The following is a 25,591-nucleotide window of genomic DNA, read 5'->3' as shown; positions in this document are numbered from 1 at the left end:
TTGGTTTGATATGATATAATTAGTTAAGCATCCTACGCGAGACGCGACGATTGAAAGCAAACTATAAAAATTTATTTTTGCGGGAAAAAAAGAAAAAAAAAACTTTTTTTACAGATAATTTGGAAATTAAAAAAGACAGCTGTCGAATAGTCACAACTCGGTAGCAGGAAAGGAAAAATTCAGCATGGTAAAAAAAAAAAAGATATGTAGGAGCTTTGCGTCAAAAAGAAGTAGGGGAATGTGGGGTAAGGTGAAATAGCGGGGCAAAATGTAGTGGTGAAACATTTACTCCGCTTTTAGCGCCACCTATCTGGTAATATTTTAACTGTATGGTAATACATGAATTCTATTTCAGAACAAATCAAGTTAGCTCTGAAAATCAAAGAATATGATAATAAAGCAAAGTTCAAAAATTGATACTCATATTGTAATATTTTGCTGCAAGTCAAAAATTATTTTTGTTATTACTAGATGATAAAGTTCCTGTTATTAACGTTTTAAATATTAATTGAGATTAACTAATATTCGGCGAAGTATTTATTTGTTTAATATTAAGCTTATTTGTTGTTTCAAATAATTTGTACAGTTATTCAAGTGCATGCTGGGCAAAGTGAAATAGCTCATTTCATTTACTTGTTTAATACTTTATAAAATCACTTGTGCATTTTTTTATTAATTATTTCTCTCATTTACATTCTTTCATTTAACAATTCCTTTTTTATTGATTCATTCATTTATTTTCATATTCATTCACTATTTTATTCACTCGTATCCTCATCCTTTAATTTTTCTCGTATATTAATTGATTAACTTATTTTTTATTTGTTTATTTTTTCCTTTTCTTTTTATTTATTCATTCATTCTTTTATTTACTCATTCATTTGATCAACGATATCTTTTAATAAAATAAAAAATATTTCATTCGAAAAAAATTTCTTTTTTTTTTCATATGGTGCAAACCCATAGAAAAAGAAAGTGAAAATTTTCCTTGTTCTTTGGATGTACAAAGTTATAGCCAAAAACTAAAAATAATGTTTAAGCGTTTTTTTTTTTATATATTTTTTTAATATATTGCTCCTACTTTATGAGCCGTATATTTTAGAACAAAATTCCAATTTGTTTATATTGGAAAAAAGTAAGTGATCTTAACCATTTTTTTCACTTTGCCCCACATTTCCCTTCTTTTTCGACTCTTTTGAGAGACAATTTCGTTTTTAAACTTACGACTAAAAAGTAAGTTAAGGCATTAGAGAAAAAGTTTCATTGCTCACCTAAATTCGAGGAATGTATTATTAGTTAGAAGGTATTTTTTCTTTCATTAAACTAGCAAGATTCTGACCACTGTTGCAAGACAAGATAACATTGCACTACTGAATTGAATTGGAATGTACAGGGCAGAAGAACGGTGCTCCCGGTCATTTTCCCAAGGTCAACTCCCCTGTTTGTGATTCCATTTAGCGTGGAACTTGAGCCATAGTAATGCCTTTCCTTTTGTCACTTCTTATCTAACACGCCACTTTCTCTAGGGGACACACGACCTTGAACAAAAAAGCGGGAACTCTCCGATCTCAGAAAAAGTGATGGCTATGGTGGAACACGAAATCTGCTGCTTGTTTTGATGAAGCATTCCGGAGGAAAGAAACAAATATATTTTGAAATTTGCACATTGTACGTACAAAAAAACATACTTTTTTTTCTAATGTCCCAATTTTCTCTTCTGGAAAAAATCCAAAAAAAAAAGGCACCTGAAGCATCGGGCCCCTTTAGACGCAGGGGGGCCCTATTTGGAGCAGTCAGCCCGCGTCTAAAATCCATGACAAAGAACTGTCGATTCCATGACTTTTGAGCATTTTCCACTCAAAATTATGACTCTATTGCGAATCCTCTAAAAAAACATTTTTTTTTCTCCTGGAAAGATCCAAATAAACGCACTTGAAGCCTGGGGCCCCTATTGGGAGCAGTCAGCCCGCGCCTAAAATCCATGATTAACTGGGCGATTCCATGAGTTTTGAGTATTTCCCACTCAAAACTATGACTTTCTGTTGCAAATTCTCTAAACAAACATTTTTTTCTCCTGGAAAAAATCCGAACAAAGGCACCTAAAGCCAGGGCCCCCATAGACACGGCCCTATTGGGAGCAATCAGCCCGCGCCTAAAACCCATGACTAACTGTCAATTTCCATGAGTTTTGAGCATTTTGTACAAAAAAACTATGACTTTCTATGGCAAATCCTAAAACAAAAAAAATTTTTGGCTTTGAGTATGTGACACATCGCGGCTCGGAGGCCCCCTGCTTAGCTGGAGGCCCCTGCTAGCGCCTCATGCGCCTATGCGGTGATCCGCCACTGGAAAACCATTGGGCCAGTCATTCCCGAGAATGTTGGAGGAACCGAACATCTCTGATCAGAGGTTTCAGCTCCTTTCCCTGCACAAACTGCTAATTCTTAGAGTCCCCATATGAAAACGTAGTTTAATCCTAAGACAGTGAGGAGAAGTCCCCCACAGTCCTATGCTCAAGCAGTTAGTATGTTTAAGATGACTGTTGGGGAAACTTTCCTTTGAGGTTATCTCACGAAGACATTGAATGCATTCAACTGGAATTCCTAAGGAGGACAAATCTGATTCCCTCTGAGGATCACATGCTGAAAATTCAAGTGCTAGTACTCTAATCTTGTGGTGATGCAGAAACCACTGACTGGCGATAGACTTCTTAATGGCAACATGTTGAGATTGTTGGTGGCACTGCACTCAAAGTTGAAGAAGCTAGTGACCTACCAAAACCCATCAAAGCATTCAAAACAAAGATTGTTTACACCAAAGATGCTGTTATTGCTTAGGTGGATCAACCAGCTAAACCCTCAATTGAAGTCTGAGGAATTGCGGTTCATTCAAAGTGGAGGAATAACAACACCATAGGATGGGTTTTTGAAGTTGACAGGGAGGCTGCCGAAGCAATTAAAAATGCTGACTTTGGTGCTTATACTAGCCTTGATCATGGTACATTCAAAGTCCTGAGTGATCCCATCATCAGAACCAAGAAAGTCAAAGTGGAGCAAGCAAATGAGCAGTGTTCCTCTTTACAGAAGGAAACCTTTCTGGTAAGTGATTCGGAAAAAGATAGTGATGTACTTTCTTTTGGTGGGTTAAAAATTGAGTTTGGCTCTGATTGCTACTTCACTTCTGTTGCAGAAGCTTGGGGAGTCGGAGTCAGAAGAGGTGGTGGCTGGTGGCTTTTTTACTTAGATTTTGAAGGGCTATAGCTCTTTCTTTTTTGTCCTCTTTTATGGTCGTGAAAAATTGCGCTAATCAATCTTCATCATAGCCGTGCTGCTTCAGCTCTTTCGAATATGGAGATGCCTAGAGATGACTTTGATATTGCATTAATTCAGGAGCCTTGGATCAGACAGGGTAAAATTTTATTCTTAGATATCCTTCCTGTTGATAACACTAAGTTATTTTGTTTTACACAATGTCAAAAAATGGGGGTGTGGCCTAAAAAGTCTACGTCGCTTAATTTGGTGCACCCAACTTGCAATACATTTTCAGAGCTAAATGTAGCAAACTTCATTTTCAAGCCTTTTCTAACTTTATTTTAGTTGAAAGAACTGGACAGTGATGGTATTTTTGTCAAAAACGATGGAGGAATTAAAATCATTGTTCCTTCTTTAAAAAATAAGGCAAAAAATGTTAGAACAAAAGCTATATGTAACAAAAACATTACCGAAGCATTTTAAAATCAGAGAAAAACATTGAAAAGAATCAAGAACAAAATCGATTAAATTTTTTTTTCTTTCATTTATTCTCTTCAAAGTTGATATCATCTAAAATAAAGTGGATTTCATTTATAAGTTTCTTTCACTTTATTACCATATTTAGTCGTTCACTTGTGACAGTGAATTAAGTGATAGCTAATTGCACTAATAAATGAACATCACTTGAAATTGATAATTAATTTTTTTAAAACGTAAACCCTGTTATGGAATTTAATTTTAACAATTTCATTGGATATGGGTCTGAAAAATTTGCAATTAACTCACATAAGATTGCAAAGCATTACCAAATAAAAGTCTTGAAGACTTTTATTCATGCACTTATCTTTTCTTTTTTTAGTTCTAAAATCCAATTCCTATAAAAGGCACTGCATTTGCTTGTTATTTATATTGTCCGTATTTACTCATAAATTGTACCCATTGCTTAGCATAGTATCAGTTTTTAACTTGCATAATTCTGTACCATAAAGCTATAAATCTCATTCTTTAGGAATAGTAGGGTGGCACAGTAACTGTTGATAGGTAAATTTCGCAAATAATTCTCAAAATAAGTAAAAAACGATACTAGTGGATGCAATTGCTCAAAAAAAAAGAAGAAAAAAAATCAATAATCTTATATACATTTTATCTGAAACTAAAAACGATAACATTGTACGTAAAAGCTAAAAAGGATTGTTCATTATTGCAAATGGATTATACATGTACATGTGAGCAAATCTTGAAAACAAATTAACTGAAACATATCAAGCTAAAATACAACCCAAAAGTGAAGGGGAGGGGAAATTTTCAAACAAAACTGGTGTGGTCACTTGCTTATGCACGTTAGTGTAGATTGAAAAAATAGTAATTAACGTAGATCTAAAGCAGTGTGCAGAGTAAATCTAAAAGTCAGGTTTCCGTGATCTTGGGAGGTTTGATCTCATTGGAAGGGAGGAAGAAGAAAGAAACAAGAATGTAAAAAATAGATTTTGCACTAATCATCTGCATTTTTTTTTTTTTAAGTGAAAGACAGCAGATTTTCTTTAAAGCATGCTAAATTAGAACTCAGTAAAAGTTACAGAAAGAGGTCTTATGTTTCTGGCTCAAAGACAAACAATCATTCGAAAAATAAAATGCGAGTTGACTAAAAAAACATTTCCATAATAGAATATGGTCTCAATTTATACTTTATCATTCCAATGTTTGACTATGTCAAGTGCAAAATGGTTCTTTCTTAACCGGACAAGGCCTGATATGACTCTCAAGTAGAGGAATGTAGGGCAAAGTGAAATGGTTAAGATACCAAGTTTTTTCAAAATGAACCAAATCAGAAATTTGTTTTGAAAATTACAGTACGAAAAGAAAGAACATTGCATTTCATAATAAAACTTGCATTGAAACAGTATTTTTTATTTTTGGCAGTAAATTTGAGTCTTCAAAAAAAAAAAGTGGAAAATGTTCACTTTTTCTTTTATAGGGCAAAGTGAAAAATAAAATATTTTTCTAATGAAAATATTTTCTATTTTATTATAAAACATATTTTTGATCAAAAGAAATAGTAAATAAAAGGTTGAATGTATAATCGAAAAGATGATGAAACAATAAATGAATTATTAAATGAATAAATCAATTAATATATGAAGAAAAATAAATAAGAGGGGTAAAAGAATGAATGAATAAGAAAATAAGTGAATGAATGAATAAATAGTTGAATTACTAAATGAAGGAATGAAAATGAATTAATTAATAAGTGAAAATGCAGGGTTCGCCGATATATATCACAATATATATCCAATATTTATTTTGAAAATATCATGATATTTTGATATTTTTGATATTTATTTTTTCAACCACAGTATTTTCAATATAAAAATTATATTAATCATAGTAATATTTTACATTTATTTTTGAAAATAACCAAAAAGTTATGTACTATATTTTTAAGATATATTAATACATCATTAACATAACAAAGTAATACAGTATTCACTTTTTATTTTATATTCATAAAATTATTAGTAATGTAACAATTTTAATTCAGATTAAAAGTACTTAATTTAATATTAAACATTGGTCAGAAAAAAAAAAAGAAAATGTCCTATGGTTGTGCACCAACTAATGCATATTTTTTATTCCTCATTCATATTACAACTGTAAAACTAGCTAACAGAAGAAAAATGAGTAAAAAAGCTAATGCTAAATTAATTCCATTAAAACTGATTAAAATGTCAAATGAAATGCTATATATATATATATATATATATATATATATATATATATATATATATATAATAAAAGAAACCTAAATTTTAAGTCTTCATATTGTAATAACAATATAAGAAAATAAAGAGTGTTTTGAATATGCATTTACTATTTTGAAGACTTGAGTTTGGGTTGATTGAAAATATTGGAAATATATCAAAACATCGGATATTTTCGATATTTTCCAAAATATCATGATATTTTCGAACTCTGTGAAAACGTAAGTCATTTAAATAAATGCCTAACTGCATTGCCCGGCTTTGCACGGTTTACCTCTAAAATAAAAGTCAAGTAACAGTGTGTTCAACAATTAGGCTTCAATTAGAAGAAAAAACAAAAATAATGTACAATTTCCCGTCAAAATAATCATTCTTAAAGAAAGAAAATGGTAAATTAAAAATCCCTGAATAAATTAAATGCAACCTTCCTAATTATCTTCTGCTGGCAGTACAAGAAAAAAAAGAAAGAAGATGAATCGACAAATAATAATCAAATGGAGTTGCCTCAAAGCAAAAACATAATTTTATTTGGTCACAGTCAAGAAAAAAAATGATAACCTTCTGAATAGTTTCATTCTCGCTAATTTAAAATGAGTTTGCACAAATGACAAATTTTTAACATAAAATTACTGTTGCATTAGGCTTAAAAATGCTTTTAAATATTTTCCCGGTGATTTTACAGCCTCAGTTTTTTTTTTTGAAATTCGAAGAACGTAAATCAACTTTAGGAGATTTTTCGTGGGCTTTCAAGAGGCACAAAAATTGAACAGGTCGAATAATTATTTCGGGCAGAAAGAGCAATTTAATGTCATTTTCGGACCTTAAAATTAAAATTTGAGCATTCGGTACTTTTTTGGCGTGGCGTTTGAAAACCCACCTACGTTCCTCCTCGGGTGCCCAAGTACCTCTTTGCAAAATTTGGTTGAGATCCGATGTAAACTGGATTTGTATAGGAAACATACATGCATATATATATACACATATATTCTTTCTTTTATTTATATAGACTGAGTGAGTAGATGAAACAAACTATTACACTTTGCCCCGTATGTACTTGACTAATTGTATAATTTATTTAAAATACAAATAAGCTTAATGATTAATATTAACTAAATTAATACTGCATTGAATATCAGGAGGTCTCAATAAATATTCAAAATGTTAACAAGAACTTTATAGTTTTATAGTAGTTTGCAATGATCAACTACAGCTGAATGCTACAGCTATGGTTTTTCTCTGCTCTTGCTACTTCATTAGTCCAGTTTTAAAATTCATTTGCTTCAGATTCCTTTCTATTGCCCCTCATGTCTAAGTCTAAAATTTGGCGCTTTCAGAACTTACATAAACGCAACCCCTTTTCTTCAGGTTGCATGCATGGGCTATAATAACACAGGTCTTTTATCGCTTCTCAGAAATTCCTACAATAAACTTTTCCAGATGTTTTCATTATTTTAATGAAAATATTTCAACTGTAAACAAATATTTGATCCTGTCTAAGCAGCCCAAAGTCTGCCTCATGGCCGGATCCAGGGAGGGGGCCATGGCCTCCTCCGAGAAAATTTCAAGAATAGTTAAAATTCCATTTTTTCTAGCAAAAATGCAAAAAATTTCCCTCATAATGCATACAAAGTATAACAATAAGGTAAACAATGAGAGGGGGGCCATGTTCACCCTGAGAAAGTTTCAAAAATAGTTAAAAACATTTTTTAAAGCTATTAAAAAAATCCTAATGGTTCCTTGAAGTCTAACATGAATATAAAAACAATGCCAAGGAGTCATAAACCTAACCCACACTGAGTAAGTTTAAAGTAGATTTTTAAAATCCTCTTTTCTAGCTTAAATTGAAAAAAATCGAAGTAATTTTTTTTTCGTTCTAAGTGGACCTCCGAAACTCTTCAAAACCTAACCTTACCAAACCCTTACTGCATTTTAAAGTCTATAAATTCGAAAAAATTCCTGCATTGGGCCTTTTAATCTCCCCCCCCCCCCTTAACTTGTAAAAATCGTCCAAAACAGCCTTTTTTAAGCTTTAATTTCTTACATTTGGGGGGGGGGGTGCTCCAACGCTACAACCCTCTTCTCCCCTATCATTACCAAAGATAATTAGATTGCATCTTTAAGACTGTAATTGTAAATTAGAAACATTTCTTGGTGTGATGGGCCCTCGAATCTCTCCTCCGCGTATCATCACGAAAAAATTGCATTAAACTCTTTTGTTTCCTCTAAAATTGCAAAAAAAAATCTGCCAGAGAACCCTTAAACCTTTTTCTTCTTAACATTATTGGAGGTAATGTTTGCGTTTCTAAAGTTTCAATTTCGAAAAATGGGCGGGGGGGGGGTGTAGTCGCACCCGAACCCTTAATATTGCGAAAGACAGTCAAAATGAATTTCTAAGATTACAAATCCAAAAAATTTCCTTCGATGGGCCCTCAAATCTCTCCTCCCTCTAACATCATCAAAGATCGTCTAAAAGTGCATTCTTCGAGCTACAATTTCGAAAAATAGACAGGGGAGCGCCACCAAATCTCTTCTCCCCTAACATTACCAAAGATCGTCTAAGATTTGTTTTTAAGACTACAAATTCCAAAGTTTTCTGTTGGAGAAAATCCCCGGGCCCCCTTTACTTCGGAGTTAATATTATACAGTGAAATGTCGTTATAACGAATACCAACACAATAAAATTTCCGTTTCAACGAACTATATTTTCAGTCCCTATATATAACTGCCATTACATTATTTGAATTCCATTACAAGAAAATTCCCGCTACAACGAACAAAATTACGGTCCCTTGAACAGTGGCGCCGACTCCATGGGGCTTGAGGGGGCCCGAGCCCCCTCAAAAATATTTTTGAGGGGACAGAGCCCCCCCCAATAAATCAAGAAAATTATAAGTTACTTTATGCTTTCTAAACTCATAAATTTATCTTTTATTTTCCTTGTTTGAAGATAGTTTACCTTGTAAAATATATTCAGTAATGAGCTAAAACAAATAATTATTACGGTTGTGTAAGCAGGTTAACTGAAAACGAGTGGTGCGAATGATGATAGTGTTACAGTGCTGCGAGTACTGTAAAAAATTTTCCCAGTGCGCGAACTTACGGGTCAAGTCTGTTGCCGGTGGGCAGCGCTGCAACACGCTCACCTAAGTGCTGCTGATCTGGAAAAATATATATGAGAGTTTGATTTGTATATAAAATGGGAGGCGTGATAGTTTTGAATACTTTTGGGAATCGTGTTTAAAAGAAAACCTTCACAAAATGATGATCCTTCCCTTCCTCGGAATCGACGTGTACCAAAGAAGTATGAAAACAATGAAGGCAGCTCACCGCACACTTTCAACATCCCAAAGGAAAACATTTGACTCGCGCTACTTATGCGAAATAGCTATAACACGATTTTTTCTCCAGTATTCAGAGCTAACGCGAATTCCTCACCGCAACACGAAAATTCTCGGAAGGGAATCGTGGTGTGTTCGTATCAGCTTTGTTATTGGTACTAAAAAAATTTTTTTTATGAATGTATCTTTATCCTTTTACCATCGCTGAGAGTAGAAGTTCCCTTTTCATTTTAAATGCGAAAGTTAATGAAATATAATGACACCTAAGAGCGCTGTTTCATCTAAAGTTTGTGAAGATAAAAAGAGAAAGTTTCATGACAATTAAAGAAAAGCTAGAGCTTCTTGAAAAGCTGATGGTCAACTAAAAAATGCGTTGAAGGTAGGACGAGAATTAGGTATGAGTGATTCTTCCGTACATACAATTACAAGTCAAGAAAAGGAAATCCGTAAAAAATCACCGAGTAGTGTCTTGCAAAAATTTATGAAAATGGAAACTGCTCATGTATTGTGTACGAATATCATTAATTGATCGACTGTACAGTACAACTACAGATGCATTTGCTTTTCTTACTATATACTGTGTCTACCGTATACCGGTTTATTTTTTCTTTCTTTCCCATTAATCATTGATTTTGTACATCGTAGCAGTATTTTATGTTGAATAAAACGTTTTTTTTTTAAATACAAGTAAACATTCAGTTCTTTATGTAAGAGACAGTAATGTACAGTTAGTTAAGAGATGGTTTTTAACAGTTTGAGGGGGTGTTTACAAGTGTCTAAAATAATTGGGTACGTTTATAAAAAATTTTACACATACCCTTTTCCACAACGCGAAAATTCGACCTACGCGAGAGGTCTTGGAATGCATCCCTCGCGTAAGACGGGAGTTGACTGTACTACAAGGCAGTATACATTGAGGTTTGTAAAATGGTGCAATTTTGCATTATTGGGCGATTTACATCAACTGGACGCACACAGGTCATTGCAGTTGAACAAGAGTGCTTGCTTTTATTAAACAGAGGTGAAAGAGAAGAGAACATTTTGAAAAATCAACTGAGTTTTTCAAAAATGACCTAGACATTGAGAGACTGCGTTTACACTTGAATATGTTAGCCGATGTCACTAGTGTAAAAACAACTGGTCTTAAAAAGCATGCGTAAATTAAATTTCCTTTTTACAAAAATACTGTGTGTGTTTGTATTTATTTCTTCCGTTTTTCGAAGCCAAAAAATATGTGTCGGGCTTGTCGAGTTTTCGAGGTTCTAATGTTGATTATATGATTTTAAAAAAACTTTAAAACTCACTATTTTTCATCTCAAATTTAGAAAATTTCCTGCGGCATGCCCCCTTTCCCCCGATATTTTTTTAAGTCGGCGTCTCTGGCAGTGCCCTTCAATGCAAGTCAAGCGCCCTACCTTTTCCATGCCTAGCTACGGCACTGCATGACTCCCCATAAAATAGAACAAAAAAATGTCTCTTACTAAGACAAGTGACATGATCTAGTTGAACCAGAAAAATTTGTATACCTATTTTTGGATTGTTTTACTTTGAAAACGCCATGCCACTTGTTTTTTAAATTATACACACCAGAAAATATGTAAATTGGCATTTTCAAGGCACAACAATCGACCTTTATTTGGGGGGGGGGGAACCTCCATGGGATTACATAACCCCTAAACCTCCCGTGATGACTGGGCCAGCCCCCCCAATGATTTTTGCAAGTCGGCGCCCCTGCCCTTGAAGTTCGTTGTAATGGGATTTCACCGTACTTACGGTTGGTTCATATCACCTTTCTCCTAAATCAGAAATCTTATACAGTCGCCTCAGAAGAAACAGTACTCATTACAGGAATACCACTTTGAGGCGACGATGTATGCAAACGTTTGTTAAGAAAAGAGGAAAATTATTGTGACAGTTACAGCTTTTATGTTAAACTCGTGTCGCCTAGTGAAAATTCCTTAAAAAATGCTCTGATTAAAGGTGGGCTATATTGATATTTGTAATATTCAAAAATTTCCAAAGCATCATATGTTTCCAAATGGCCCCCTCCGAGAATTCTGTCTGGATCCGCCCCTGGTCTGCTTCCCCCCCCCCCCCCCCCGTCTGGCAGCATAAGTTTCACAATAAAACGCTCGTGAAATCCAGAGCCACTTAACATTAAAATTATATGCGATAAGTTTGGGAATTTGAATTTGAATAAGTGTTATGGTATTCGGAGTGTCGTGAAATTTGGGTGTCACAATAATGAGGTTTCAGTGTGCATATTAAATCAACAGAAATACTGCATATGAATAATCTTTATCATAAGTTTGCATTACATAATATTTAAGTTTAAAATACATTTCAATCTGTCTTTTGCTTTCCTTTATAATTTTTATAAAATTTCCAAAGTCGAAAAACAGAAGATGCCACTGGTATGCTAATTGGCAGGAACAATGGAATGTAAATGGCATACCTACAACATTTGAAGAAAGTCAGCAACAAACTAATTGAAAAAAGAAAAAATTAAAATTAAAAAAATACTATTGTTTCTTACTTTTGGTCTTCAGGAAAATACAAGAGAGCAAGTAGAGAAGGATCAAAAAATGCTTCATCTACAAAAAATAAAGCTGATTAACAAACATAATGCCGTGGAAATGAATGTTTAACACATAAATGAATGTTTTAACCAATTTGCATTAAGAAGTCTTGGAAAAAAAAAAAACTACTCAGCTTTTACTACCTAATTGAATTCAAAAGAAATACAAGAAAAGTGTTTCAGTATCAGGAGTGCATAGTCACTTTTATCAGTGATCAATTACAGTGAAATACGTTTAACACGAAAGTGCTCACGTAAAAAGTTGGTTCACACAAAATAGTATTGAACAGTGTTTCTCAAATTGTGTTCTACAGAACCCCAGGGTTCCATGGAGATCAGTCAAGGGGTTCCGAGAAACTTTAATTCTTTCTTTTAGTTAAAACCAGTCGTTTAAAAGTCTATGAAAATTTGGTTTAAATGAAGGTTTTAACTGGTATTTTACAAACAAACAGTACAGAAAATACTAAAATGAATTGTGGATTAAAAATTCATTTATGTTCATTGTGCGACCTTTCATTGTGTCTGTACAAAGAACATGAAACTTTTGTTGACATAACATCTCATCCATTCTAGCAATATAATTTAGTTAGATAACTATTTGGTTTATTGTAAGTGTTCAAACTGGGTTCTCAATTTATGTGTCAACAGTAAAAGCTACAACAGACTTGATGCTGAACCCGTCATGAGATATCAACTTCCATTCAGGAAGCCTAATATGAAAATATATCTGCAATGATAAAATAAGTACTTCTCATAAGCTTCTCAATAAAATTTAAACATTTCGGTTGAACGAGATGTTTAAAGGTGTTTTAAGAAATTTTCTATAGATTTTTAAAGCTACTTTTAGAAGACAATAAATATGCTTTGGAATAATTTTCATTTTTGTTGCAGGTATGGGCATAGCCAGAAGAGGCAAAGAGAGGCAGTTGTCCCTCCCCTGAAGAAAAACTCTGATCACCACATTTCTCCCAATGTCATCAAAGTTAATTTAAAATTGCATTTTTTGGGACTTCAATTTCGAAAAATTTATATGGAGACTCGCGAAACTGCCCTGTTCCCCTTACCTGAAAAACATAGGATAAAATGCTTTGTGGGGGACTTTTCAAGCAACCTCTGCACTTGGTTTCTTTGCTCTTCTCAATCTTCCCTTATGTACTCTTTAGATAGATTTTTAACATTCAAGAACCCCCAATCTCCAACCTTTTCCCTTAAAACTACCACAGATAGCTCAAAATTTTAGTGCCTCATCAATGTTCAAATTTCCAGGGAAAGCTCTTATGCGGTCTGTTATACTGCACTTTATTCAATACTATAAATTCAAAAGATAAGATGTAAAAAGCAAATTTTTTTGCCACAGAAATACAAATAATAATGATAAAATAATAATAAGTATTTTACTTTCTTCTCTTGCCAAAATATTGTACCATTCATTTTGCAAACATTTATACAAACATTTACGAGGTGTGATTGGAAAGTTTTATGAATGGACTTGCTACTGCTTATTGGTTTGGCAGGTAGGTGCACCGGGAGTGGGGAGTCAATCATTGCCTTGTCCTTGTACGCTCTCTGAAAGGAAAGTGCATTTCTCTTCTTCAGTTTGTTGTGGCAGAAGGTTGAGGGAGGGTCTGTTAGGTCTTTTTGCCAGATTCTGTCGGCGTGAAAATGGACATTAAAAACAGAGCGACAAGTTTGTGCGAAATTTTGTTTTAAAACCGAGAAATCAGCTTCTGAGAGTTATGAAATATTGAAAAGAGCTTTTGGAGATAAGTGCAGTGGAAGGTTCCACGTTCCCCACGACCGCAAAAAGCGCGGAAAAAATGCTCGAATGTGAAGACAAGTTGGCGTTGTATTTTTTTCGATTCTATTGGTATTGTGCATCATGAATTTACCCCTAAAGGACACAATCAACAAGAAATATTAAAAATGTGTCCTTCGGCATTTGCGTGAAAAGGTGAGGAAGAAAAGGCTTCATTATGGAAAGATTGAGAGGGATGCTCTACCATGTCAATGCTCCAGCTCATCGTTCCTTCTCAATCGTTGATATTTAGACCAAATTTAACATTTCCTTGCTTCCACAACCAACCTATTCCTCTGATATAGCCAGGGGCGTGCACATAAATTTAGGGGCTCATCACAAATGACTTTTCCAGCCCCCCTCCATTGTTTATCCCTATATTTCACCCTTAGTTTTAAAATTTTTGGGCCCCTTCGAGCCCGGGTCAATAGGCGTCCCTTCTCCCCTCCTGTGCACGCCCCTGTGAACTTTGAGCTGTTTCCTAAATTAAAATTTTTATTGAAATGGAAGCGATATGATTTGATTGAAGATATCAAGTCAAATTTGGCGAGCATCCTTAACACACTTGAAAGAAAAAAAATTCCAGGAATGTTTCTGAAAGGGGAAACACCATTGGAGGTAGTGTGTTCAGCCAGAAGGGGACTATTTCGAAGGCCCCAGTGGCATGAAAGTACCGTCATTGTGAAATTTCAAGCCCATTCTTAAAACTTTCTAATCACATCTCATATATTCTTCAAATGTGAAGCTTGAAGGTGAGCTCTTTAAAATTTCAAATTTTAGCCTCTATTAGTTATTAATTGATTGAAATGACTTTAAGCAATGTAATTAGCCTCAGATTATATCAGAAGATCTGTCACTTCAAGTAAAATTCAACTTAGCACAAGTATGAATTGGGAAAAGAGTTCGCCTTATTCGTATGCTGTTAAATACAGTAGTAGAGCTATGCTTACCCAAATTCTGGTGTTTTATCTGAAAATGAGCATCCCTGTACAGAGAAATAAAACACAATAATGTTTTCACACTGCATACCTGATGATATGAATGCGGTTTTAGCTTTCAAAAATCCCTCTTTCAAAAAACCTTCAGATAGGTAATTAAAACTGTCTTTACTGGATGCCAAAGCAAAATATATCTAAGGGGGAAAGAATTTATAAATTAATCACATTATCAAAGATAATTTTAGCATTTTGCTTTTTTTTCTTCAAATTTTTGAAATTCAGTTAGGATGAACTGCTTAACAGTACTACTACTAAAAAATGTACTTGAATTAAAAGTACAACACAGTAATACACATTTTTTTTCTAAGACTTTGTAAAACGACCACAATTTCAAGAATTTATTGCTTTGACAATTGAAATAAATTTAAAAGAATCCTCAGTCGTAGTGATTGTTGACATAGACTGATGAACTCCACTTTTTGTCCAAGAATGCTCAGAAATTATTTAAGAAAAAATACTAAGATCATCAGATCTAGCCTATTTGTTTCTGATCCTTTAAAAAATGGATCTCAAAAAAGTTTTTTCAGTTTCACCCGCTTATGCATTGATTCTTAATCTTGACATTAAAAATTTTATTTCGGAAAATCGTCACATTGAAAAAATACTGAAATAGAATTTAACTACTCTCTCACTTTATTGCAGCTCTGGCTTTAATTTTTCCCTTGCTATTTTTCATTTTTATATGCGGAATATTATTCTGCACAAGGGCGCCCATATGGGGGGGGGGCAAGTGGAGGAGCCCTCCTTTAAACTTAGAACTTCCTTACTTTTAGTACTTTTTTCTTTGCAAAAATGTAAAAACATTTCTTCTCTTGCAAATAATGAATAAGTTAATAAAAATGTCAAATTTTAATAACTGTAATCTGTACTAAAATTGGTTTCTATGAGGAAAATATTCTGCTAAACCACGGGGGAAATATCTGAGCTTCCCCCACCCCCTTAAAATTTTGCATATGGGCGCCTTTGATTAGCAAGAAGTAATTTAACAACTGCTCCTGTTAGGAATTATTTACAACTGCTCCTCTCAAATAGGCTATCAGTGGAGCAAAGTACATTTTTTAAGAAAGGGGGGGGGGAGAGAGAGAGAATAGAAATTTTGTTTTCATTTGAGAGGGAATATTTTCCTGCATACATAATTTATTTTGCTCCAGGAAGTAAAAATAGATTTACCATCAGATGGAGAGGTTTTGTATAATTTTAGTAAAAAGGGGCACCATATTAAAGAAACAATCTGCTGATAGAGCCTCTGAAGCATTTTATATTCAACAATTTGAAGAAGCAGAATAAATAACCAGAGCCTGATTAAGGCAAAGACCTACTAGGCCTGGGCCTGGGGCCCCATCTTCCTAAGGGCTCCAAATTTTAAAAAAGCATATGCATAGCATTACAAAATCATGTATTTTTGGGAAAAATAATAAAAAATCATCTTTTAGTAAATGTTATACATTATTTTGCGTTGACTTTAAGCGATAGAATACAGAAGGGGGCCTCCAAAGCATTGGGGGCCTTGGGCCTCACTTTTAGTTAGTCGGGCCTTGTAAACAACACTGAGATTGTTCATTCAAAAAAGTATGCTATTAGTGCTAATAAATAATTTTTAAATACTTTTGTATCTCATCTAATCAGGTTTTAAAAGAAAGTACTTTTAAGATATACAAATGTTTTAGAGTTCAAAAACAACAAAACAAATCAAATGAAAACAAAATTGCTGAAAAACAAAATTTTAAACAGATTACAGAAATGCGTTTCAGAGATACAAAGATCACCTTTATCAATGTATGAGCTTTGGGATGACAATTAGAAGATTCTCATCCCAAAGCCCATAGCTGAAATACAAAAATCATCACATATTCGATCTGACAAAAATACTAAAATAAATAAATAATAATAATAACAATTTCATCAAACATATCAAAGAAGAATTTGTTTGTAAGTAAAACTTGACAATATTATCAAAAACAAAGTCAAACCTTTTCTCCAACTTCATCTTTTATAACAATGTTTCCAATTGTCTGCAATAATTTACTCAGAGAAGAAAGCGACAATGCTGCAGCTGTCAAATGCTCTTGGGTATTCTTGCGCAGCAGAAAGTCTATCTCCTAAAGCAAAAAATACATAAATTGATATTTTGATAATTTCCCTTTTTAAAACCAGAAGCTATAACTGCACCTGGAATCATTTACAATAAATAACTTTATAAACTAAAAGTAGAACCAGCTAGATGCATTACATCCTGATATAAACTGCAGTTCTCATAATAGGGTTACTCATAAACTAGTTTACTCACTGTTTTTTTAAAATTGTTTTAACTATTTCTTTATGAATTGATTTAACTGAATACTTACCCATTTACGAAACGTCAAACTAGGCAACATTTGGCATGTATCATCCACTAAATCACTCTAAAAATTAGAAAAATTGTACTTTTTAAATTCAATTTTGATTTTGCTTCAATCAAAAAAAAAAAAGAAGCGTTACATGTTGAAAAAAGGATGGTTTTAAAAGTAAAAACATTATCAAAAACAAATACAGTAAAATCTCATTAGTGATGAAACAACCCAATACAATGGTTTAAATATTAAGCTCCGTTTTAATTACCATAACACTGCATGAACTCCATTACGAGAAATTTTCTGTAACAATGAACAAAATTTGTGGTTCTTTGAAGTGTCTTTTAACGGGACTTAAATGTACTGATGCCATAAAATAATACTAAATTTAATCGTAATTAAAGCTTGCTTCTACTGGTGACATTGAAATCATTCAATTGGCCAGGTAATAACTTAGTCAATAAAAAATAAAACTACTTCTTACAATTTAGCCTTGTGATTGAATTAAGCAGTTAAATTCCAAGCTAAAGAGTTTATTTAATCAAACGTGATGAAATTATACCTAAAACTTAAGCGAATTGTTTTGCTTTTTTCATATACAGTCGAACCTCAATATCATGACACCCGGATTTCCCGACACTCCGGATGTCGTGTCACTTTTTCAACGTCCCAAACTTACGTCATATAATTTTAATGTTAAGTGCCTCCAGATCTTATGACAGTTATTTTTGTGCGACTCCAGCTATGACGACACTTTAAGCTGTGCAGACTGGATCGAATTTTTCTTTGCAATTGAAATATTTTCAGTAAAATAATGAAAACATCTGGAAAACTTTATTGTAGAAATTTCTTATTCTGATAAAAGACTTGCCCATGCATGACACCTCAAGAATGGTGGGGAGCGAGTAGATAAGTTCTGAAAGCTACAGGTTTCAGACTTTGACAAGAGGGACAATAGATAGGAAATTAAAGCAGGCGGATTTTAATACTGGACTAGGAAAGTAGCAGGAGAAGAGAAAGATCATAGATACCATAAGCTATAGGTGGTCACTACTATCTTCTCTCATGAGAGAGAAAGAGATAAGAGTCCGTCATTAGATTGATAAGGAACACACAACTTTGAAGTAGGTAAAAGAATTAGAAAGTGTTTTTCCACTTTCAAAAGGTAAAGCTTAGCCATCACAATTTAATCAAATTGTGGATAAAAGTGAAAGAGTCCTTAACTGTTCAGTAAGATACAGCCCTATAGTTAGGGCTAAGGCAGAAATACATGACATACACTGCCAGCTCAGTCAATTCCAGCCGAGGATTGCAGTTTCATGCTTATTAACACTCATCAGCCTGGTGTATTTCATGTAGTCCTTAATTGGTTTCTTTCTTGCTGATAATTACATGAACTCTTTTTTTTTATTCAGTTAATAATCAACTTCATGGAAAGTTGAGTGTTAAAATTTTAATTCAAAAGTGAAGCAAACTCTTATTGGAAAGTATTTTACACGTGAAAAAAAAGTAAATGAAGGATATTTTCTTATAATTTTAGTTTTATCCACCAATATTTCAAATTTACACTAATAAAATTTAACTAAAAACATCAAAACTATTAATTTTCTTCATCAAACCTATAATTTTATTTTAGACTAATGTTTATTTATGGGTTTTCAAACTATTCCGGTTATGACGTCGCTCCAGCAATAACGACACATTGTTGACAGTCCCAAAGGTGACAACGAGGTTCCACTGTAATAGTCAGGGCTGGATTTGAAAGTGTGGAGGCCCCAGGGCAACAAAGGAGTGGAAGCCTCTTATCAGGGTTCAAAAAGATCATCATACTTTCAAAAATATCCGATATTTTGATATATATCGGAATATTTTGATATATATGTATATACCCAATATTTTCAACCCGTGAAAGTTAGGATATTTTGTAAAAATTTTATTGTGGGCGCCCGTTTGCTGTGGAGGTCCCAGGGCAGTAGCCCCGCCAGCCCTCCCCTAAACCCGCCCCTGGTAATAGTAATATAAAAGAAGAGTTTACAAGGAAACTTACAATATCAGGTAAACCCAGTAGTAAACGAAACTGGGCAAGGAAAACTTCCATGAAAGCTTTCTGGTTGAGATGCACTTCATATGGCAGTGATGTATTTTCAGGCACTAAACAGTTATAAATGAGAAATCCACCCCACTGGGGCAATAAGAAAGCATTGGATTTCAATGGTTTCCCTGGAAGACAAAAATATATGCATTAGAGGAGTGACATTGATCAAAAAACGTATATGCTTAAAAACATCAGTATTAGAAATTAAAAAATTTAAGGGTATTGATACAATCAGAAACCATCAATGTTTTCAAACATTTCAATCATGTATGTCTTAAAACATTGACCTTTTAAAATATATGTATAACACATTTTTAAAAAAATTTCAGACTTACATATATCTTACCTCTGACAAATGTTTCTGAATGGGTATTTGAATTCATTTGGCAGTGCCTCTATGCATTAAATTGTAACTAAGGTTTCAGAAATGTCAAAGCAAAGCCAGTAATAATAATAATAGGAAGAAGAATAAATGATCACAAGGTGGATTTGAATTAGAAGTGGCCATGATTTTTAATTTAAAATCTAGACTATGTATTTAAAATAAAATGCTCAAATACCAATAAGAGTAGTGATGTGTCGGATCGTTAAAAAAGTAGATCCACGGATACGGATCATTAGTGTCAAGATCCGCGGATACGGATACGGATCTCAAATTTTTTCTTTACCAAATTCTTATATCCAAGTGTAAAATTTGTTACGGAAGGTATTCCTGTCAGAATAATGGCAGTTTCTTCAAAAAATGTCAACTGTGGCAAAAATATAATCAAGACTATCATTTACTCTTTAGAGAAATCGCCGTTAAAATTGAGGGAGAGTTGGAAGGAATGGGTCAGCGCTACATTAATGCTTAGATGAAATGTGAAAAATTATTTCTAGCTTACTCCGTAGATGTAGGATATAGGAGCAAGAGTGTAAAGCTGCTACTGGACAGGCTAGAAATAATTTTTCCCATTTTATTTCAGCATAAATGCAGCGCTGACCCATTCCACCGAACTTCTCCGACCGACGAAATACAGAACTGGGAACACCTTTACAGACAGTAAACAGAGAATTTAGTCTCACTTTTTTTTAAAGGATGCCGAGAAAATAAAAATGAAGAATAACAGAAACCCCAAATCAATAACAAAAACTAATATTAAATTAAAAATTAAAAAAAAACAAAACATGTCCCAGAGATCCGACCTCATATTAAGATGAATTTCGCGAGTCAGAACACACATTTGTTAACAAATATGAACTGACAGCAGGTAAAAATTTTAAACCATTGAGCTTTTTCTGCTTTTCTTCCAACTATGAAATCGTTACCAATCATGCGTATAAAGGCTTAGAATTACATTTAAAATTTACTTGACAAGATTATAGCTCCTACTGTATATAAGTTGGAAGTTTCAAATAAATATCAAACGCAGAAAACTTCCTTCTTTCAATTAGGGCCATCATTTTTAACGTACAGGTAAATTTTTACTACCATAACTGTGAAAAACAGTAAATCGGTTTTGAATTAATGTCTCCAGTAATTAAAGTTCTACAAAAACAAGGCCAAGCTAAGAACACTTTCAATAAAGTCACCTTTTGAACGAAAAATGAACTATCGAAATCGGTTCATCTGTTTAGGAGCTACGGTGCCACAAAAAGACACACTGATACACACTTTTAAAACTTATTTTCGCTTCCTTTTTGCAAGAGAGGGGGGGGGGTACGAATCGGCTTCTGAAATACCTCATAATTTAAATAGGGAATAAAACCTAATTTAAACGGAATTTAAGAGTCTTTTATTCAAGTATTTAAAATTTTTTAGAATAGAAATGATTCGTTTAAGATCCGTCAAAAAAGTAACGGATACGATACAGATCTTTATTTTCCCTCGGATATCCACGGATACGGATGCGGATATCCGGAACATCACTAAATAAGAGTAATAAAATCAATGAAAAATGATTCAGTAAGTTTTGTAGTAAAATAAGTTTGAAATAAAAAAATAACATAAATGAAGCCTAAATTAACAAGAAACTACAGCATATGGCTATTCTAAGGCTGCAAAGGAGCCTCTATATGCTGTATTTTCTTGATAATTTGTACTTTATTTATGTTGGTCTTTCATTTCATTTAAAAAATAATATTTTAGTAATATCTTTTATTTTTCAAGTGAATAATACACAGTTAAATTAATACTCAAATAGTAGATAAGTATTATTCGACAACTATGCAAAAGTTCCTACCTTTTTCAATTCTTCAAACGAATAATGCACATATTAGAAATGCAGTTATAATAGTTTTAAATGTATTCCTCTTACAGTAAGGAACAGTAAAAATGATAACCTATTACTAAAGTATGTTTCATATACAGTGGCTCCCAAAAGTGTTCGTATACTTTGAAATTTTTTAGTCAAACCAAAATAACTCGGAACTGAATTCGAATATGAAGTCCAATATTTTTTCACATCATTCCCATGTCATTCTAAATATATCACAATGGGTTTTTCAAAATATTGACGGATCTTCTTTTTGAAATGGGTCAGAAAACGAAGAGACAGAGAAATAACACGCAACAAAAGTCATCGTACACTCAAATATTTTCGAATAAATTCATGATTAAAATTATCATATGCTATTTTATTAATATTTTTGCATTGTGTTGACCCTTATAAGTCATTTGGCTTTAATTTTTTGTTTATTTATTCCTTAATATTGTGCTTATTACTGTAAAGTGGCTGGTATTCGTAAAAAACCGCAAACACCATTCAAAATTTGAATTTTTTCCCATCATTAGGGGTAAATTGGTTTGAAATGTCTCTAAATTAGTTAATTTATTTGTTTGTATAGTAAAGTGCTTGATAAAATGCTTTAAAGAAAGGAATCGGACCGAAAACAAGGTAAGAAAAGGTCAACCGGCAAAGTTGACAAAACGTAATCGGAGATTTAAAGTTAAAAACGTTATGAAAAATACACATTTGAGTGCTGTAAAAGTTTCTGCAGAGTTAAATGAAACATTTTACATTTAATTTTCACCTAAAATTGTTCGCCAAGTTCTCTGATTAGCTGGATTAAATAGGACCTATTCCCGTAGAAATTTTCTTGGTCGTGCGAAAAACAGAAAGCTTATGCTTTTCGTCTGAAAATCAATGATAAATAAGCTAAAAAGTTTTCGAATCACGTCTTACTTACAGATAAAAATAAATTCAACATTTTTGGTTAAATTGCTGTATAACTGTAAGTAGAAGAAAAAATTAGGAACTTAATCTTAAGAACTTATTTGGATCAGTTAATCAGGACGGTGGAGGTATTCTAGTGTGAGAGTGCATATCAGCATCAGGACTTGGTAGTTTGTAATTTTTTGATGAAATAATGAATCATGCTGTTCCTTTAAATATTTTAAAAACCAATTTTGAACTCTTAGCTAAAAATTTAGTTATTGGAAACAACTTTTTTTAAATCAAGATAACGATAAGAAGCATACGGTTTTCAACGTTTGCGTCTAGTGCCTTGAAAATCGTCCTAAAGTTTAGAAAATACCCCCTCAATCTCCAGATTTTAACTTAATGTAACGTATTTAGAGATATCTGGAGGCTAGATTACAAAAATAGGGCTTTAAAATGAAAATAGAGCTTGACACAGTAAGACTCGAAGTGTGGTTGAACACTTACTCAGAAATTACGCAAAAAAAAAAGGAAAAAGAATGAAATCTATTCCCAGAGGTTTAAAAGGTGTTATGAATGCTCTATGATATTCTACTAATTAATAACTTAATCAAAAGTTAGATTATTCAATAATATATAGACATTTTATAAAGTGTACGAAGACTTTTGTGAGATAAAATATCCGGCACTTTTTGGTTTTTGATTATTGAAAAATCAAGTTTTAGTATTTTTTTAAAATCTTTGCATGTAGTTTTGTTGAAAATTAATCATAGATCTTATAATTAAATACCTATTCTGAAATATTAATTCTAACCAATGGATTGGGGCCTATTTCGTTGAAAGTCGTAGGTGAACGAAGAACTTTTGGGAGCCACTGTACTTAATAGGGAAAACTATTCTAATTATTTTAAGTTCTAATATTTCATACGCCAAAAAAATATTGTTAGCTTTTTTCCTCTAGTAAAGTCTACTTATCAGATAATTAACTATACAAAATGTTTTCAAATAAAATGTATAATGCGACCACTAAAACTTTAATTTACAAAAGCAAGGATCTGTACTTGATACATTGATGTTTTACAAATGCACATTTTACAAATGCAATAGTGCTATGAGGAAAGAATACAATTTTCCTACTTGAGTATGTAATGTCTCTTTACTTTCTTCTACTGTAGGATAGGGTTGAGGTTTTGAAGCTCAGAGAGGAATAAAAATTGAACTTAAGTCTAATCACTGAAGACCGATCAAATTAAAAATGTCTAGATCGCTTTTAAATACCTCTATCCTTTACTCTTCGTTTAGCATGAAAGTTTAAAATGGGAGTAGAAAAGATTGAACTTCTAATCAGTGGGAATAGAAAAAATTAAACTTCTAATCAGTGAAAAAAATCAATGTATAAAATATTTTTAAATTTTAGACAAAATAAAAAGTTCTTATGCAAGAAAAACCAGGAAAAATAGCTTCTTAAACTTACGGCGAAAGAAAGAACTTCTTATATAATATAGTGGAATGTATGTTCCTCTATATATATATTACTAAAATTATAGAAAATAGTAAGTGTTTCATGAAAAGTACCTCACCATTAGGATCATAAATTTGAAGAGGCATTTGTTTTTCTGTTGGTATGTATATCACAAAATTCAAGTTTGAATGTACTGATGTTTCAGTGCCTACAAAATAGTAAAGTCATGCATATTAGTATGAAACTTAAAATCTCAAACTATTTTACATTTAATATACAAATACAAAAGAAAAACAATTTACCATCAAGCAACTTGCTTTTTTTGGTTGCGAATTTGTCAATCAGTCACAAATTAGCCAGCATACATAAAGTACATGACTAGTTATGGGCATGGTTAGTAGGGTTTTTTTTAATTTGTGTACAAATATTGCAGTTCTAGTTTAAGGGAAAAAACTAATTTGAATGGTGTTGCACTTCTATACCTGTGATACTTTCATTAATTTTGAACTATGATTTACATACATCTTTCGAAATAAATTGGAATACACTGGTTCAAACTACGCTGATATTTAGTTATGGTCATAGTGAGAACTAGTAATGGTCATGCTAGCTGAATTCAATTATTTTTAGAAAATACACAAAAAATATATTCAACAATATTGATACCATTTATTTTTCTTTTGATATAATCAAATTTAAAGTACCTTTTGGTTATCTATTTGAGCAACATTGAAAACTGGATAAGTGACAGACTTTTGAAAAGTTTGTCTGTACAATAACAACAAAAACAAACAGAACTATTTGACTGTTGGAGTTTTTATTTACCAATTCGCCAATTTAGCTTATGTTTGATCAGTATTTTTTTTTTTTTTTTTTTTTTAACAAACATAATGGAGAAAAATTGGTTCCATTTTTTTCTTTTTAGAACATGGATACGAAAACATATAAGGTTTTTAAAAGTTTGATGTGTTTAATTCCAAAAAAAAAATCTATTTAATTGAATTAAAGTTCATTATTAATCCAAAGCATACTTTGAGCAAGAATGGCCAAAAATTTATTATGATCATATGTAGGAGAAAAGAGAGCTCATATGAACATGGGGCACATGTAAACATGGCATGTTTTACTAAGATCACTTCAAGCAAAAAATCTGGGAAATTTTTCAAATAAGGATAGCAACAGTTTTACCTCTTGGACAAACATTTAGAGCAATGAGCCATTTTATGTTTCTGTGATGGCAACTTCTTTCTTCTTGTTTTAGCAGGAGTTGAAAAAATTTTATCACTGTCTTCTTCATGTGAAAACATTTTTAAAACTATCTGCTAAGCAAAACCTAAATAAGCCGAACCATTGTATGAACAGTCAAGTAAATTTATGACATGGTTTAAATTCTGTTATAAAATTAAAAATTCTTTATTTTTGCAACTTAGCTCTAAAGTAGACAACGGGGCACTTGTGAACACAACATCTAGGGGCACAAGTGAACAGTTCCCATAACCGCTCTCCGTAATATTATTATTAGTGTAGGATATTGTAAGTGTTAAAATATGAGTAAATATTTATAAATATTATTTTCTTATGATCAGTTTGTAAATTTATGGTCAATTGGTATTAATATTATTGAATATTTATTTATGTTTATCATTTTTATTTTTTAAATTTTTTTTGTTACTAAATAGTTGATCCATAATTAAGTGTTATATAATATTTACAGGGAATAAAAAGACAAAATATTTTCATTTAATTAAAAACTGAAGTTCAAAATCATTTTAAAATGCATTACCAAACAATGTATGAAGCTTAAAAGCAAAATATAAATAGAATAACCCTTACATAATAAAAAAT

At 32.5% G+C, this 25,591-nt stretch overlaps 1 protein-coding gene across 1 annotated transcript in view; it reads right to left on the bottom strand.

The window, feature by feature from the left end:
* Window positions 1-11,627: 11,627 nt before the first annotated feature.
* LOC129224148 (GPI transamidase component PIG-S-like) overlaps window positions 11,628-25,591 on the bottom strand; it is a 35,023-nt gene continuing 21,059 nt past the window's right edge. The window contains exons 9-15 of the mRNA XM_054858563.1: window positions 23,865-23,954; window positions 19,097-19,269; window positions 17,065-17,121; window positions 16,690-16,818; window positions 14,751-14,853; window positions 11,885-11,942; window positions 11,628-11,803 (exon numbers count right to left, since the gene is read on the bottom strand). Of these exons, the coding sequence (XP_054714538.1) occupies window positions 11,692-11,803; window positions 11,885-11,942; window positions 14,751-14,853; window positions 16,690-16,818; window positions 17,065-17,121; window positions 19,097-19,269; window positions 23,865-23,954 (722 nt within the window). The 3' untranslated portion in view covers window positions 11,628-11,691. The remainder of the gene's footprint in view (window positions 11,804-11,884; window positions 11,943-14,750; window positions 14,854-16,689; window positions 16,819-17,064; window positions 17,122-19,096; window positions 19,270-23,864; window positions 23,955-25,591) is intronic.

Source organism: Uloborus diversus, chromosome 6 (genome assembly GCF_026930045.1).
Source record: "Uloborus diversus isolate 005 chromosome 6, Udiv.v.3.1, whole genome shotgun sequence".
Taxonomy (NCBI): domain Eukaryota; kingdom Metazoa; phylum Arthropoda; class Arachnida; order Araneae; family Uloboridae; genus Uloborus; species Uloborus diversus.
The sequence above is the reverse complement of the archived record's forward strand: the minus strand, read 5'-3'. Positions and strand labels throughout refer to the sequence as shown.